The sequence below is a fragment of the Calidris pugnax genome, unplaced genomic scaffold, assembly GCF_001431845.1.
Source record: "Calidris pugnax isolate Ruff unplaced genomic scaffold, ASM143184v1 scaffold1, whole genome shotgun sequence".
NCBI classification, from domain to species: domain Eukaryota; kingdom Metazoa; phylum Chordata; class Aves; order Charadriiformes; family Scolopacidae; genus Calidris; species Calidris pugnax.
This window is the reverse complement of record NW_015090800.1, coordinates 10262716-10278653: the sequence shown is the minus strand read 5'-3', so window position 1 is coordinate 10278653 and position 15938 is coordinate 10262716. Positions and strand designations below refer to the sequence as shown.

The following is a 15938-nucleotide window of genomic DNA, read 5'->3' as shown; positions in this document are numbered from 1 at the left end:
ATATATCACCTTTGCACCCAAAGGAGTGGTGGGCAAGATGTTGACTACCCCAATATCATGCACCTTTATACACACACGTAAATGCATAAACAAATTGATTAGCCCAAAGTGCATGTTCCTACCAAGTGCTGAAGCCCGTGCTTGTAAATTAGACCACTGAAAACAGGGTTACAGAGTTATCTTAGAAGGAGGCTGTTTACAGGCATCATAACTTCCCAAGAACCAAAACAGCTGACACTGTTATGTGTTAATTCACAGCTTTGAAAACGCAGTAGATGGATTACACAAGTTAATATGTATTTGAGCCCAAGTGAAGTCACCAGTTGTATGATGTGGATGGCAGTAGGCAGTTGAACTCATTGTTTAACTCCTACCCTCACTACCTTCTCTGTTTTTGCAGCTTCAACAATTTTTCAGCAAAAGGAAGAAATGTGTATTTACTGTTCCGTGCCTTACGTAGCAGTTATTTGTTAACAGGTGCCAGTCCTTGAAAAAATATATATCTTGGCCCAAGAGCTTTGAAGTGGCAGGTTGAAGAACATTTGTGACTTTGAGGTGGGAACACGTGGGCCATATTTTTGCAGCCACAAAGAAATAAATGTTTTGTTTTGTTTTTTTTTTAAATAACACCTGTTCGGTGTTTTCTGAATATAAACATAAAGCTGAAAAAGGATTAAAAGAAAAAGGATGACATCTGATTGTCAGAAGGGCAAAGAACAGCAACCAGGTCTCCAGGACCACCTGTGACAGGGCACTGAAAAGAGAGAAAGGTGAAATCTTGGAGACTCCCTCTCTCTCCACACAAGCTGATTCCACAACACAACCCCACTTCTGTGCAGCCCCTTGCCACCTGCAAAACCAGTCTGTGTGTATGAGGAACATCCCTCCTCACTGAGACTCCCAAAAGCAGTTCACCATGGCTGTAGAGCTTCTCCAGGGCTGTTTAGATGTACCCAGAGAAAAGTAGCAGCTTTGAAGTGCTTAAATGTGGAAATAAAAATCTGGTTTCCTTTTGTGGGGGGCATGCATCTCTTCTCTCTTTCTGTTATATTTTATTTAAAGATACGGAGGAACCCTGGGGATGTATTCTACTGTTGCCAGTCCGCTGTCATTCATGTATTCCAGTATCTCTAGGTCCTAAATACTGAGGAAGCAGGAATTGAGAACGGAAGTTTTTGGCAATGCTGATGAAGGTTTATGGAAGTTTTGCAGTATTTTGGTGTGAGTACACCTGATTGTTTGAAAACTCTGGTGTTTTGTCTTACAGTGTCTTGAGTGTCTTACTAAGACTTACTGTCTTGAGTGTCCCTTGAAATGCAGCTTATGTCAGAAGGAGGACTGTAAAAATTATCTTCTGCATCTCTGACACTAATTCAATGAGGGCAGAACAAGCTCAGCTTGTGACAGCCTATAGCAGTAGAATTGGGAGTTCAGATCCAAATGTTGGTCTGTGCGTTATCCCTGGTTGCACCTGCATGACTTCCACTGAAAACATTTGGTTTGCTTTGGATGCTTTGGAAGGAGAATTTATTCTACAAATTCCTTAGGACAGTTTGGGATGCACTTGGCAGGATGTGTCTGGCTTCGATGTACAAGTCCCAGGGTGAGTTTGCTCACCCCAAGAGTAAGAAACTTGAGAAGCCAAAATCCTGTGGAGTTGCACTGCCTTTTTAAAGAGACTTTTCCAGAGCAGAGCTGCAGTCCTGTGAATCCCACTGAAGACTGACAGACGAAAAAAAGTTACATTAGTACTAGAAAAATACACGTTTTTTTGCACTTGATAGCTTGTAGAGCTGGAATGTTTTGTCTTGATTTTGTGTTACTTTTTCTTGTTACTCTTTACATTTAAAGTATGTGCTTTCGTTTGTAATGGCCACTCCTGTTTAGTTTTGAGTAGTTCTTACTCCATAAGTGGAAGTTTATGTTTAGGCTGTTACATCTTGCCTTAATCGGAATAAAATGTTGGCACATTTGAACAAATGCTCTGAAGAGTTTTTGAAATGGATGCTAAACCTCTGTGGATCCCTGAAATGGTGGGTTTTCAGGTTCACTTACAGTAATCCTCTTACTGCCATGTGTGGAGCAGGCAGAGTGAAATGAGAGTTAAGAGAGTAGAAAAGAGACTGAAAGATGAAAATTACTGGTTTGTATTTCCAAATACATTCTAATGCACACACTTCTTAAGAGCTCTGTCATGTTCCCATGAAAACTTCTCTAAGATTTCCTTCCCAAGGCTTCTCAGAACTTGGTTTTCTCATCCAGGCTATTTGAACGTTTTAGTGCTGTGCATGATTTAAAAGCAGTAGCTGGATATTGTTTGTATTTCAGGAAAAACTTCTTTGCATTCAAGGAAAATTAATGCAGTGTTATATTTGGCAGTGCACTGCGCTGTTTGGGTCCTGGAATGCAGATCTGAAAGAAATTTGACTGAAGAAATAGGAATTTTAAAAGTACTGCAGTAAGGAAAAATCAGGAAGCTTTTATCCGTGGACTTAAACAGGAGAAAGAAGTGTGGATTAGCCATTATCAGTAGTACTCGGCATAATTGCTAAATAGGAAGTTGTTCAAATTGGATGCAATTCAGGTGATCTGGGCATCCACAAATTCATGAACTGATTACCAGATTTGTTAGTCCCTGCAATCCTGGATAAAATGGGTTCAGGTAAGTCCCCTTGCATTTTCCATGGAATGCTTCCTGTCTAGCGTTTCCATGGATGAGTTTGATCCTTATGATAGTTTCTGTCTACGGGCTCAATGAGGGCGGCTTTAAGCAAGAACACTTCAAAAAATCAAGATTAAAGGTGAGGATTCTCACTTTTACATTACAATTGCCTCCTCCTGTACTTCACTGCCTTGTGAAAGAAAGGTTGGTAGGACGCTGGAAACCACACTCTTGCTTGTGCAGAGTAGAACTGCAAAAAAGTTAAGGGAAGCTGTTTGTCCCTTCCAGCAGACAGCATCACTGATGCAATATTGCTTAGAATAATTTCACTTCTGCCTGGGAGCAAAGAGCACTGTTTAAGTGCTTTGCACTTAAAAAGCACTCGACACTACTGCCAGTAAGCATTATTTAGTCCTCTTTATTTAAGGATGAACTTTATTTAACGTTGTTAGTCTCTTAACTAACATTATCACACAATGGCTGTACGAGATGTCAGTGTGGCTGAGTTAAAGAATGGTGATTTCTTCATATATTTGAGCCCAGGAGGTTGCCACATTAGAATTGAATGTTGTTGGACTGATGTGTTTTAAATATATGGTATGTTGAAATGCCACAAAGGGGAAACAGGCTAACAGAGACAAAGCAGGCAGAGCTGAAAAAGTGCCGTAACTTTTGCTCCAGAATGTCACACTGAAAAATTAAATTGGCTGCATGTTTAATCGTGTGATCTGGAATCTACAAGCTAGAAATTATGGCTCTGGTTCTCCCAGTGACTCACCAACCGCAGCTCTCTATGTTGATATCATTTCTTTTGTCTTTAAGATAAATCAAAGAAATTGGAAAAGCCACTGATAGAAAAGGTATTAATAAAAAGAAGTTAGTGAAGAGAAGTCATCAGAAAAGAGACCGACCTTACAGAAATATCATGAGTTGGGGATGATGTGATTTCCAGTTCCCTGCTAGAAAAGGAAGAGAAGGAAAAGACAAGGCAGGTCTTTTGGGTTGTTGCAACCAACATTGGGCACAGCTGCGGGCATGGAATGAAGAGAAGAAACCTCATGTATTGAGTAAATAGTGAATAATAAAGGTAAAGCTGAAATATATAAATAGTTTAGAAGATACGGTCACCAAAGAGCACAGAGGCAGCAAAAAGTTTAACTAGAACTCAGCAATTAGAGAAATGTCTTCTACTTGCTTGTTTTAAAAAATAAAGCCACTCATACGAAACAGTTGAAGGGTGACGCTGTGTATGCACAAACTCAGCAGTGAATTTGTGAAGTTTATGGAAAAAAATCAATGGGAGAGAGAAGGGTGGGGGGAAACCAGGGTGATTGTAATCACAAGGGAAAAATTGAAAAAGTAATAGAATGGTATTATTGCATGAAACTACAGTCCTTAAAGGATTAATTTCAAACTGCTGGGGGAAAGAGACACTGCAGGAGAGCCCAGTTCTGTATCAGAAGGGTGCTGCATTTCAGCTGTGAGCTGGGCAGGGGAGGGGGCATCACTGTGTGCAGCGTGCTTTTGTCTTCTTCCCCAAATCCTTGCTGCTGGAGACAGAACTGGACTAGATGGGCTTTGATCCCGCCTTGCCCTTGCGACAGCATGCGAAAAGTCTCTGTGGCATCTTTGTCTAGATTAGGTTATCAGTTGCTGCAGGCTCTTCTGGTTCCCTCCAGTGGCAAACCAGGTTGTGGTGGGGACCCCTGGAGAGGCAGAGAGATGGAGGGCTTTGGGGCTGGCGCAACGTGAGTGGTGGTTAGTTCACGCTGTCCCCAAAACGTGCATCTGGCAGATTTACAGATAGAAGACATGACTTTACCACACATAGTGGCAGAGGGAGAAAATGTAGATTTTTGCAATTTAGGTCTTTATCTCTTGAGAGTGAAGGGCACTGTGACAAGCAGGGTCTGCATTTTGGAACAGAGCCTTGTTTGCTGGTCACTGAGACTGGACCCTTTTCCCCTATCTTTGCAGAATGGCTTTCTTTTTGGAGGGAGAAGTCAGTTCTGGGAGGAGTTTTATGTCAGCAAGACACAGGGCCACATAGGCCATTACTTCTGGTAGGCGAGCAAAGTGATTGTCTGAATTTCTCTAGATTTTGTACTGTCAAATTGGACAGGAAAAATCTGAGTGTCTGAGATGTATTTTTTCCAAGCTATTTGCAAACTTGGGAGACAATACTGCACTGTTACCCCGTGTTTATTTCCAAAAGGTTATTTTGAAATAGAAGTTGGAAATAAAATCTTTGAAAAGTGCACGTTTGATTCTGGGAGAGAAACCTGCAGTGAGGTGTGAATTCCACAACAGATGCTGGTACCACTGATACCATAAAATAAGTGGGATCTGGAGTATAAGGATGAGAGAGGGGGGGTTGCTTCCCAAGAATGCCTGTGTTTCATTCTCTGGCTGTAATTAATTACAATGATTTTCTGAAATCCTAGTTTTTATAATGGCTTTATCAAAATTCCTACAGAGTCCCAATACAGAGCACCTTTTCTTATGAATTTAACCTCTGTCTATTCTGTGTGTTTCACACAAGTAGTAAGCTCTGATGGTTGCCAGCTTTCATTCCTCTAGTGATTTTGCAAAGTGTAATCATTGTAAAGTGCAATTGCTTAATATGTAGCTCATTCACTAAAACCCTAAGGATAAAAGCAGTGAGTAATGCAAGTCATTACCGGAGCAATGGTATCTAAAAAGATGAAGAGTCATGCATCAAGTACCAATCCATTTAGTCTTGAATTAAGAATTTAAAAAAATCACTAGTCAGATGTGATTCATATTATCTCCAGGCAAATTAAAGAAGTTACTCTGGAATGCTGCGCTGCTGCTGCTGATGTTTTTTTTCTCTTTTGGTATTCGAAATGCTGATCAGTTCCCTGTCCCTGCTGCTCTGTTTGTCCACCTGAGACACTTGTAGACCAGCAGCTTTCCCAGGTGCCATCTGCGTCTGTCTCTCCTTTCCAGGCACTGCATACTTTCATGCCTGAAATTCAGAATCTTTGTCCAGAAAATGTGAAGAACTATCCTGGCTCGGTCAGCAGTGTTAGGGTTCAACCTCCTATTTTTCAGTCATGCTCACTTTATTCAGCCATCCAGGTTTCAACCATTCTTTGCTTTTCTTTGTACTAAGTCATACGAGCTGGAATTTACTCCTTCTCCATCTCATTCCAGTGAGGAAGTTTCTGGTCCAATGGCATACAATGTGACTGGACAATGAGCTATAAATGACTGGAGCGTTAACGTTTCTACCATCATTCTGGGAGGGTAGTTTGCAGCTGAATAGGTGATATGTGCTATCATCTTATTTTTGACGTGCTTTGAGTGGTACAAGAGCCTGAACCAGCTCAGCGCTGCAGCGTGACATTGTAGTAGCAGTCTGAAGGGGCACCAAGGTTTAACACAGGTGAAACGATTTATCCATGCTGATAAATCAGGAACTCTGTTTGGCTTCCAAGGTTTCCTGCGGGAACAAAAACAACAGGCTTTCTGAAATAAAATGAAAAAACCCCAAACAGCAAAACAAGACACGTGCTGGATGTATGTGTCGCTCCCTTGAAGTCAACAGGACTTGGGCAGCATTACAGTGGTTGGGGTTCTACTGTTAGCAGCATTATGTCAGTGGTATTATTAGGAACATGGGATAATGCAAAATAAATGAGTGCACCAGTCTGTGGCATTGCTTGTGGACCACGTTTATAAGACATTGTACTATAGAATCACCTTTGATTTGTGCATCAAAATGAGACCACAGCCTTCTACTCTGACTTGATTGGTCTTTAAATAGGGGTTATAACCCACAAGCTGTGCTACTGTCTGTTCCCCAGCTAAAAATATTCCAGGAAATGTAGCAGCACAGATAATGTTTAGATTATATTTACTATAAATTAAGTATTTATAATCCATTTCTGCATGTCCATTTTTGTCTTTATATCAATTTCTCAAGTCTTTTGGATGCAACTTTTTTGTTCTGCACTTTCTGTAGCTATTGACAAGCCCCTGAAATACTGACAGTGCTATTAGGGCTTTTCTCCTCCTTCTGCACAGTGCAGCACAGGAAAGACATGGACCCGTTGGAGCGGATCCAGAGAAGAGCCACAAAAATTTGTCAGAGGGCTGGAGCACCTCTCCTATGAGGACAGGCTGGGAGAGTTGGGGTTATTCAGCCTGGAGAAGAGAAGGCTCCAGGGAGACCTATAGCAGCCTTCCAGTATCTAAACAAGTTGTACAGGAAAGATGGGGACAAACTTTTTAGCAGGGCCTGTTGCAATAGGACAAGAAGTAATAGCTTTAAACTAAAAGAGAACAGATTTAAACTAAATATAAGGAAGAAACTTTTTGTGCTGAGGGTGGTGAAACACTGGAACAGGTTACCCAGAGAGGTGGTAGATGCCCCGTTCCTGAAACATTCAAGGTTAGGTTGGACGGGGCTCTGAGCAACCTGATCTAGTTGAAGATGTCCCTGCTCATTGCCAGGGAGTTGGACTAGATGGCCCTTAAAGGTCCGTTCCAACCCAAACTATTCTATGATTGTACTTTTGATTGCCTGCCATATCTAGGATCAGTACAACACATAGCGTGTACCTCAGAGAGTCTCTTAAAAATAATATTTTCTTGTTTTGTGCTATATTGCATAGGAACAGATCAGATGTTTAAGTTGGTAGCCTTTGAGCTTTCAGGATACTGGCACTTTGTTTAGGGATCCCAGAACACACTGGGAGTAGCAGTACGTTCATGAAATTCAGTACAGGACTACATTTTTCTAAGTGACCCAATCCACTTCATAGGAAGTCAAATGACTTGAAAAGAAGAGGCTATAAATCAAACATGGCAATGTCAGGTGTCAAAGCAGGTGATGCATTAAGAAAACAAAACTGTTATATTAGATCAGAGGTTTACAGGCCACTGGACCAGAAAAAGAATACATTCCACAGCAGGAATGGTTTGTAAGTTATTCCATTTGCATACCTGATTTTGTCCAGCCTTGGGTGTCAGTCTTGAACACAGGTATACGAAATCTTTGAGGCATTATATTATATGAAAAACTAGGGTTTTTTCCCTTTTTTCCCCAGTTCAGCTGAGCTGGGAATCCTCAACAGAAGCTGCGAGAAGCAAACTTTGAGGTCTGTCTCCTACTTCTTTGAAGGTATCTGCCCACAAGCAGGCTGTTTTGGAAAGTGTGAAAGACAAACAAGCTGTGTTTTTAAAGGTAGGCTTTAGGAAGCCCCCCCAGAATTTCCCAGTTGTTATGAAGTTAGTTCGCAGGCGTGGTGCTGTGCTACAGGACATCTAGAGCTTGCATCATGTGCCTACAACTCTTCAGACTGGAATAGGTTTACTTCCACGGCTGGCTGCATCCACGCACTCGTAGCCTTAGCCAAGGAAATGCAAAAGCTGTGAAACACATCCCCTCAAATGTGAAAACCAGTGCCATATCCAGCAGGTGTGTCTGTCTTCCTGACCAGGAGAACAATCTCCCTAAGGCTGGAGAACTGCAGGAAGAGGTCTGCAGAAGGTAGGCACTAAGGCAATACATGGAGAATTTTTCACAGCATCTCTCACATTGCTTTCAGGCCAATGCACGTTTTCCACTATGAAAACTAATAAATCAGGGAAGAAAAAAAATCTATGTAGCTATAAGATTTATTGTCCATCAGTGATTGCTGTGGTTATTAATGGTATATCGGTCTATCACTGCTCTTTCAATCAACACCAACAATAAGATGTAGAGCCCTTTATTTCTGTAAGTTTGTACATAGAAGAGTTTTTTGGGTTTTGTTCTGGTGTGGGTTTTTTTGTGGAAAGTAAAGTAGTTGACTTGTCCAATGTGGAGATTTGTCTTGTGAAAATTACTTTCATTTTAATGGTTGTATGTTGGGATTTTTTTTCTTACTTGAGCAATACTTTGTGATTGTTTACTAGTAGTGGTATGGCACATGTAAAAAGAAAAAAAAAACAAAACAACCCAACAAAACACACACAGTAAAGAAAACACAAAAGAGTTAAGCCCTTCCCTTTAAAAACTTTCTTTCCTGACACTAGTGTCTCTGCTCGGCATTTCACTCTGGAAGGTTTTTCTGTGTCCAGTGATCCTAATGATAGGGAAGGATGTCTTTCCCTCAGTGTCTAACTTGTACCTGTTCCTGTTGATGGTGGATGGTTGATAAGGGGGGACTGTCCATCACTCTGAAACTGCACAGCGTTGTCCTGATCGAAGTGTCTGGTTGTGCCAGAATCAATTTTGAAGAGTCTTAAACTGATCTTTATCTTTTTTATACTGGGAAAGTTATGCGTTGATAAGCTGAAGGGAGGCTTTAATGATATTTAATAGATACAAATCTCCAATAGAGCTTTCTTTGGTTGAAGAGTAACTTTTTATGTTTCATTTCAGCTGGTCTCTAGAAGGTTTGTTGATCCTGTGTATGTCTAGATGGGTTTAACACTGATTTACTGTTTTAATAATGGATAGAAATCAAACTGGTGCAACCAGACAGTTTGACTGCAGTGAGGCAAACCCTTCTGAACGAATATTTCTTGTTAGAATCGTGTTTCTAACAATTTGGGTTTGGTAATTCCTTGCCAATATAAGCTTTATCAATATAAATCAGTCAGTGAGAATTTTTCCATCAATAAGGATGTTTATTATCATCTTGCATAAATAGGAGCAGTTTTGTGCATGAATTGGTATGCTGGTTTAAACCTGCCTGCCACGGTTCGGCTTGGGTTTGTTACATGGGCAGGTGCAAGCTGAATAAACTTTCAATTCCTACAAAACAGTTCACATACAGACTGCACTGAAAAAAAATTAGTTTTAATTTCAAACTAGCCCAAGTAATTCTGAAGTTTCCATAACAGAGTTTTCGCTGCAGGTGAGCAAGTGAAAGGGACTCAGTATAATGAATGAGTTACACCTGATATACTGCTGTAACCTGGCCCCATAGCTTAGTAGTGGATCTGGTAATGCTGATCCTCCAGAAAATAGCTTTATTTGCCCACTTTCTGTTTCAAAGGCAAAGGTTATGTACTGGGTTGTCCTAAGGCAATATCCTGTAGACTGGTAGCTGGTCCTTCAGGGTCTCATTGCTGGTGCTGCACTCGCAATGGGCATGGAAGGGCTCAGGGAAAAGGATTTCTGTGCACTGTGGGACACATGTGGTAGCTTAGAGGGACTTGCCTGCTCCACACCTTGCCTGACAGCTCTTTACCTGCCATGGAGCGTGAAGGCCCAGCAGGTGCCCCACTTAGATCTGACCTTTTTTAGCTGAAGGTACATTCCCTTTCTTTTTTGTTTCTTAGGAAGTGATTGAAATGCTCTGTCAGACTGCACCCCACTGCTCCCGGGTGCTTGCTGTCTTGCCCTGCTTCAGGCTACCAAATATTTGGGTTCGTCAGGCCGGAGTTTTGTGATCTTGTCCACGCAGAGCAGGATGAGAGTCAGAAACCAGAGGCTCCAGCCGACGGCTGCTGCGATCCATCCGTAGTCGTCCATACCCGATGGGCAGCACAGGGCCGCTTGTGGGCAGAAGTTCACGTCTGGTGGCAAAGAAACCAAATGAGTTGATGGGAGGCCACGTATGTAACAGGTCTCCTTTGCCAGAAGGCTGGTGGAAATCAGCCTGCCTTGGCATCTCTCTCCTGAACCTGGCTCTTAACCTGGGGGATGGCAATATTCAGTGTCACCTCTATGTCTTCAAGACTTGGTCATTCCTGTCTGGCCAAACACCTGAGCTGTTCCTCTTAACTGCTGTGCCCACCATTATGGAAGTCTTTTTGAACACCTACTTACCATCTGCTCAGTCATTTTTAGCAACAGAGTATGATAGAAGTACCTAGTTAAAATTAAAAATTAACCCAGGGCAAAGAAATCTTCATGTAAGAGAGTAAGAGGATGTCTAACAGAGACATCTGCAGCAGGATGTCCAATGGTTTAGGTACTCGATACCTTTTCCAGCAATAGAAGCAGTGGCTGCTCTTTGGTGGGCTGTTAATTGTGACTTGTGTGTAACACCTACAAAACACACCACCATTGGGGGATTTCTGCTCTACATATTTAAAAATTAAATAATTTTTAACAATAATTAATTTTTAGCGATTCCATGTATTCTTCTTCTTGCACCTTTTGCATCTTTATTTTTTTTTTCTCAAATCAATCCAATTTCTTCCTATCAGTTAAGGAATATGTCACTAGTTGTTTCATTTTTGCTGTGATTTAAAGCATCTACCATACTTTTTCCACCACTAGGGCACAGTGAAGATACCCATCTCTGTGTCTGCATCCTGGGTGGTAATGCAGAAATATCAAAGGGAGCCTGAAGGACCATAGTATCTCAACCTCTTGTGGTGGAATAGAAGCTGATCATGAAACCCCAGCACCTGTGAGAGCTGAGGCAGCTAGAACCACCTTGCAGCTCCATCTGTTGTGTGTTGGTGTGCACCAGGCTTGTCAGCTGTGAAAAGTGAATGCCCTCTGAGCTTGGTGCAGGGCAATCAGTCTTTTGCACCATTCCAAGGAAGAGGCAAGTGCAGGTGCTGCTCAGTTGGTCTCATTCACGTGTGTCAGGCAGGACCATGTTCCTGTGCATTGGCTTTCAGTGCACACAGTACAATTGTCCTGCACTGTGGAGAGAAGCTATTCCCACAACCAAAGAGACATGTTTAGTATCTGCCGAGGGAAGAGGGAGGGATGCCTGACCCCAATCCCCCATGTCATGCTTTGAAGTAGCGTACTTCTATTGGTACATGTCCTATATTTTGGGAAGTGCAGAACTGTGGGGATTCTGGACATTTGGGATGGAAGGTGAATCTGGGAGGGCTGGTGGGGTCTCAAGTTGCCTGGGACTGTCTGTTTGGGAAGACCTGGTGGGGTGAGGAAAGGAGGTGCTCACATGAGTCCACATTGTGCCTACAGGCTGTCAGTCTGTCAGGGAACTTTAGGATACACAAATTGAAGTAGCTATACGCTTAGTCTGTTAATGCTATGAATCCATCTGAATGTACCTAAGATATACAGGGCATGCCAGTGGAGGAGTCATAGAAATGCATCCTAGAGTTCCAGCCACAATGGAAGCCTTGACAACAGATAAATCCTTTTCCAGGACAGCCTCTCAGTCATCTGTGTGGACTCAGCACCTGGCTTTATCATGTCAGTAATGATTTATGAAGACTTACTAAGACATGGTGGTTCGTACTCAGTTGTGAGCTTGGAGCTTGATGAAACATTGGAGACGTCTTCAGCTGCTGCCGGAAGGAAAGCACAGGAGAAAAGGCAAGTTGGATTAGAAAAGCAATAGTAGGCATCAAGCATGAAAATCTGAAAGCCATTGTCTTCGCTGGAGTCTGTAGGATGGAAACAACTTGGAGAAAATAAGTTTCTGCCTCAGGGAATGCTTCCTGACTCCACCACTGTCAGCATAGGCTCTAGAGAGACCTGCTGTAGCACCAGCCATAAGGAGCAGTTGGATCCCTCTGCCTGGGTATGACCTTGGTGGGAACCATTCACTCAGAGCTCAAATTAACTACCGTCCTTTCCGAAGCTACATGGGCAGAAGGAGCAAGGACTGAACTGAGAGAGAGTATTCAGTGTCATGGTGAGATCCATGGCCAGATAATTGTACATCTACCTCTTTTTGCCCTTTGGCTCTGTGAGGTGTGAAGGAGTCTGGCCAAGCTGAGGGCTGAGCCCATCAGTGCAGAACCTCAGCAGATCCACCACAGCCTCAGTGGGAAGCTTTGGCTTTGCTGCAGTTCAGATGCACCTGTGTCTGAAACCCATTAACTGGCTCAGAATGGAAAATACAACATACAGAAATCAGTGAGGTGGTGGGACAGGGGCTTCAGTGAAGATTTTGCCTCTTTGTCCTGCTTTCTACCCAGAATCAAAGCACATGTGCACTCTAGCACAGTGCTGTGACTGGTCTCTAGGACTCCAAGCCTGGTATCACAGGCCTCCTCAGACCTTCTAATACCCGCCTGGCCCCTCAGCTTCAGCACTGCAAGATCAGATGCAGGACACCTGCGTGGAAAAAGCAGAGGCTGCTGTGGTCCCTGTGTATTAACACCTGCCTTTCCCCTGCTGCAGAAGGAAGGGAGTCAAAGAAATATCTCCACCTGTGCCACTACGAGCAGTACAGTTCAAGTTCAGGCAGATGAAGTATCCCATGCTGAAATGGTCCCCTGAAGAGATCCATGAAAAACGTCCTGGAGAAGCTACAGGAGCAAGGGCTCCCACTGCATGCAGCAGGAGCGGCTCCAGCGTGCTGCTGGTCCACAGACCAGGCAGAGGCTGTGAGAGAACTATTTCCAGTCAAGCCATCACTCTGAGCTGACAGTTTGGAGTGTGATAGAGAGAGAAGATCAGTTTCAACTTGACTTCACTGAAGATTTCAAAACAATGGCTCAGATTTAGTTTCAGCTCAGGGAAAAAAAAAAAAAAAAACAAAACCAACCCAGAACAAGAGCAAACCTTTGCTTTGAGTTTGGTATTTTCCAAGCAATTTGCTAGCAAATAAGTTGAGGTTGCCCTACAGGAGATGTCCCCCTTGGGGTCACCTGCTGTTGCCCAGCTTTGCATTTTGAGCTGACTGACCGTCAGCAAGACCAGAGCTTTCCTTATGGCCACTGCCACACTGGGAGAGGGTCCCCGGGCAGCCCGCTCCAGGGGAGGGTCTTAGTACTCCCCATTCCTCTTTCTGACTCTGCTAGAATGTGCTGAATGACCTTCGCCAAGCCCATAATTTCTTTTCTCGGTTAATAAATACCTCACAGGAGCACTAGGAAAAATCATTAAAAACTGTGTACAACCTGTGGAAGAAAGTGCTGCAGAATACAGAGTGCTGGTTCGTGTTTATAGACTTTGCAGCCCGAAGGACAGGCTGTCAAAGCTAACCCATCTTTAAACATCTGGCAGGTCTCAACTGGTGCTGATATACAAACTCAGGCAGTAGCCTGATGGGAAAGGAGCAGCTCACAGGTCTCAGTTACATTTTGGTTTTAGGCAGCTTCTACAATTAAGGGGGCACCAAAGCCAAATTTTCTGCAAAAAGCACCTAATGAGAGCTAAACTAGACTACAGTGAGCCTCTTGGGTGGTGTTTCAAATAGTCCCCTGCCTCAGCAAACACGGGAAGACCAAGTAACTGTGGTCCCCTTTCTCCTTGCCATTCAGCGGAGCAACCTGCAGCTCAGTCGCATTTACAGTGGGTGTGTAAATAGCTGGCAAAAGCACATCTCTTTGGAAAGATGCTGTGATCAATCATGTCAAGTAATTCTCATTAGCATTAATCAATTGCAGCTCTTTACACTTTTTAGATGAGGCAAGGGAGCCCACCTTGTTTTTAAAGAATAAATTACTGCCAGCGGGCAATATATTTAGGGTTGAGAGGAGTGAGGGAGAAGGCAGGGTATAGAAACTGGAGCATAAGAGAAGAGAAATACCTGCTGAGGAGGAATACCGGAGCGTGATGGTGAAGAAGAGCAGAGCGAAGGCTGCCCAGGGCTTGCTGGAGAAGTGCTTCATGCTGGGGGTCCAGCTCCCACCCGGGTGGCCACACGGATCAGGTCACCGTCGCCGGCAGCTCTGTTTCAGCAAACCCTGGATAAGCCCGGAGAGCCGGTGTGCAGGGCAGAGGGTGGAGCAAAGGAACTCCCTGCTGCCAGGACACCTTGAACTTTCCTGCCGCAACAGGGTGAAGTAACAGAAGGACTCTGACCAAAACAGCTCCAGCAGGAGGTGGATACCAGTGCTGAGGCAGGTAGAGAGCCCTGAAGGTCAAGCCTGAAGGTTTCTCCCCAGGATCTGCTGCAGCTGGAGAGAGGAAAGCCCTCCAGTGCCAGCTGTTCCCTGCGCTGTCTCAGGCAACTTTTGTTTTAAAAGTCTCCTTCTGGTGCTATGAAGATGGTCTAACAGAGTTGGAAAGGAGCAGAGGATCAGGGTAGAGAATTTGTCTCCCTGTTTGGCTTTGATTTTGCATGTTTGTTGGCTTGAACCTCCCCCCCCTCCTCCCCCCTCTTAAAAAAAAACAAAACTGCCCAGCAGTCATGAATTTTTGGAAGGTCTATGTGGAAGCCTGAAAAATCAGTCTTTGACCGCACTGATACAGTAGCCATTGAGTTAACATAGGCTACAGGCACATTTCAACTGAGAAATGGGTGAAACTAGTTGCTTCATGTAGGCTACTAAGGACTCTTCTACAGTAACAGAAGGTCCTTTCCTGAAGGACCTCTGTTGGGTTATGGGTTGGGATCAGTTCAAGCTTGGGGCCTTTCTGCACAGGAGAAGCTGCTGCCACTCTTGCCCTGTGAGCACAGCTGTGTCACTGACTCCACCACCCATGAGCAATGTGGTGATAAACGAGCAGGTTTTTCTCCTCTTATCATCAGGCCACCTCCTAGTTCAGGCAAAACCAAGAGCTGCTCTCTCCCACCAGCACAGCTCTGTCTGCAGACTGGGAGGGTTGCCGGCAAAATTATTTCAGCTGGAGGGCAAGATATTTTATACAATCCTGGCTGGAAAAGCCACACTGTTGAAGTGCTGGTGGTGGTGTCCTGGTCTGATGAGCACCACACGTTGCTGCTGTTCCCCATGCTGTTGGCTCTGCTTACTCCTGTCTTTGACCCACCACAATGTCCAATTTCTCCAAAGAGAAAACTTCTGGCATTAAATTGGGCAGGAAGGCACTGGGAGAGGTGGGCTCAACAGGGAGCAGGTTGCTCATGCTCTTCAGTGGTGGTCACTCATGGCTTCTGGTGTTCACGTGAGAATGAAGCTGTCTGGGGCCTGTTTGGGATGTGCAGCTATGCCGTGGGAGACCAGGAGGAAGGTGCCTGGGGTAGCATTCTTCATAGGATGGGTACTATCTAAAATTTTTCTCTTTTTCTCCCTCCACACTGCTGAAACCCACAGGGACAGGCGTCATAGAACTTCCACAGGAAGTGGGGTGAGCTACATACAACAGGGTGCTGCTGTGCAAAGATCTGAGGTAGGTTTGGTCTTCCTTTGTTTCAGAGAAAGCTTGAGAGCAAAACCTGCACAGGCTTAGCCCTGCCTGGTGTTTCTATGGGGTGAACCCAGCTGTTGTCCCCACTGTCCACCCTCCACCACTGAAAACACTCTGCTTCCCTCCAGCTGCAAATAATTCCACCATGCAGCAGGACACAGGCAGTCAGGCTTTTCCCCTGGAGAAAGGGCACCCCAAACCATCTGAAGCAGGCGTGTTTACCCACATCATCTCCCTGTTTTCATGTCAACATGTTGCTGGTGCTGGTGGAGTTCAGGC

The 15938-nt window shown here is 44.0% G+C and overlaps 1 protein-coding gene across 2 annotated transcripts; it reads right to left on the bottom strand.

Annotated features, from left to right (window-relative positions):
* Nucleotides 1-9295: 9295 nt before the first annotated feature.
* On the bottom strand, nt 9296-14259 carry TMEM213 (transmembrane protein 213). 2 transcript variants are annotated; one of them, XM_014937293.1, is made up of 3 exons: nt 14098-14259; nt 11834-11902; nt 9296-10198 (listed from the first exon to the last, which is right to left on the bottom strand). In XM_014937293.1, exons 1-3 carry the CDS (start codon nt 14177-14179, stop codon nt 10029-10031), a joined length of 321 nt encoding a protein of 106 aa, XP_014792779.1. In that variant the 5' UTR covers nt 14180-14259; the 3' UTR covers nt 9296-10028. The 2 variants fall into 2 exon arrangements, with proteins under 2 accessions (XP_014792779.1, XP_014792780.1); XM_014937294.1 differs by having other exon boundaries at nt 11834-11899.
* Between the last annotated feature and the right edge of the window lie 1679 nt (nt 14260-15938).

What these genes read in the sequence shown, in the direction of transcription:
- TMEM213 (XM_014937293.1), bottom strand. Translation starts at nt 14,179, where the DNA reads ATGAAGCACTTCTCCAGCAAGCCCTGGGCAGCCTTCGCTCTGCTCTTC. An exon ending in CCGGTATTCCTCCTCAGCAG is followed by an intron (nt 11,903 to 14,097) that starts GTATTTCTCTTC and finishes TCCTTCCGGCAG; the next exon opens with CAGCTGAAGACGTCTCCAAT. An exon ending in GTACGAACCACCATGTCTTA is followed by an intron (nt 10,199 to 11,833) that starts GTAAGTCTTCAT and finishes CTTTGCCACCAG; the next exon opens with ACGTGAACTTCTGCCCACAA.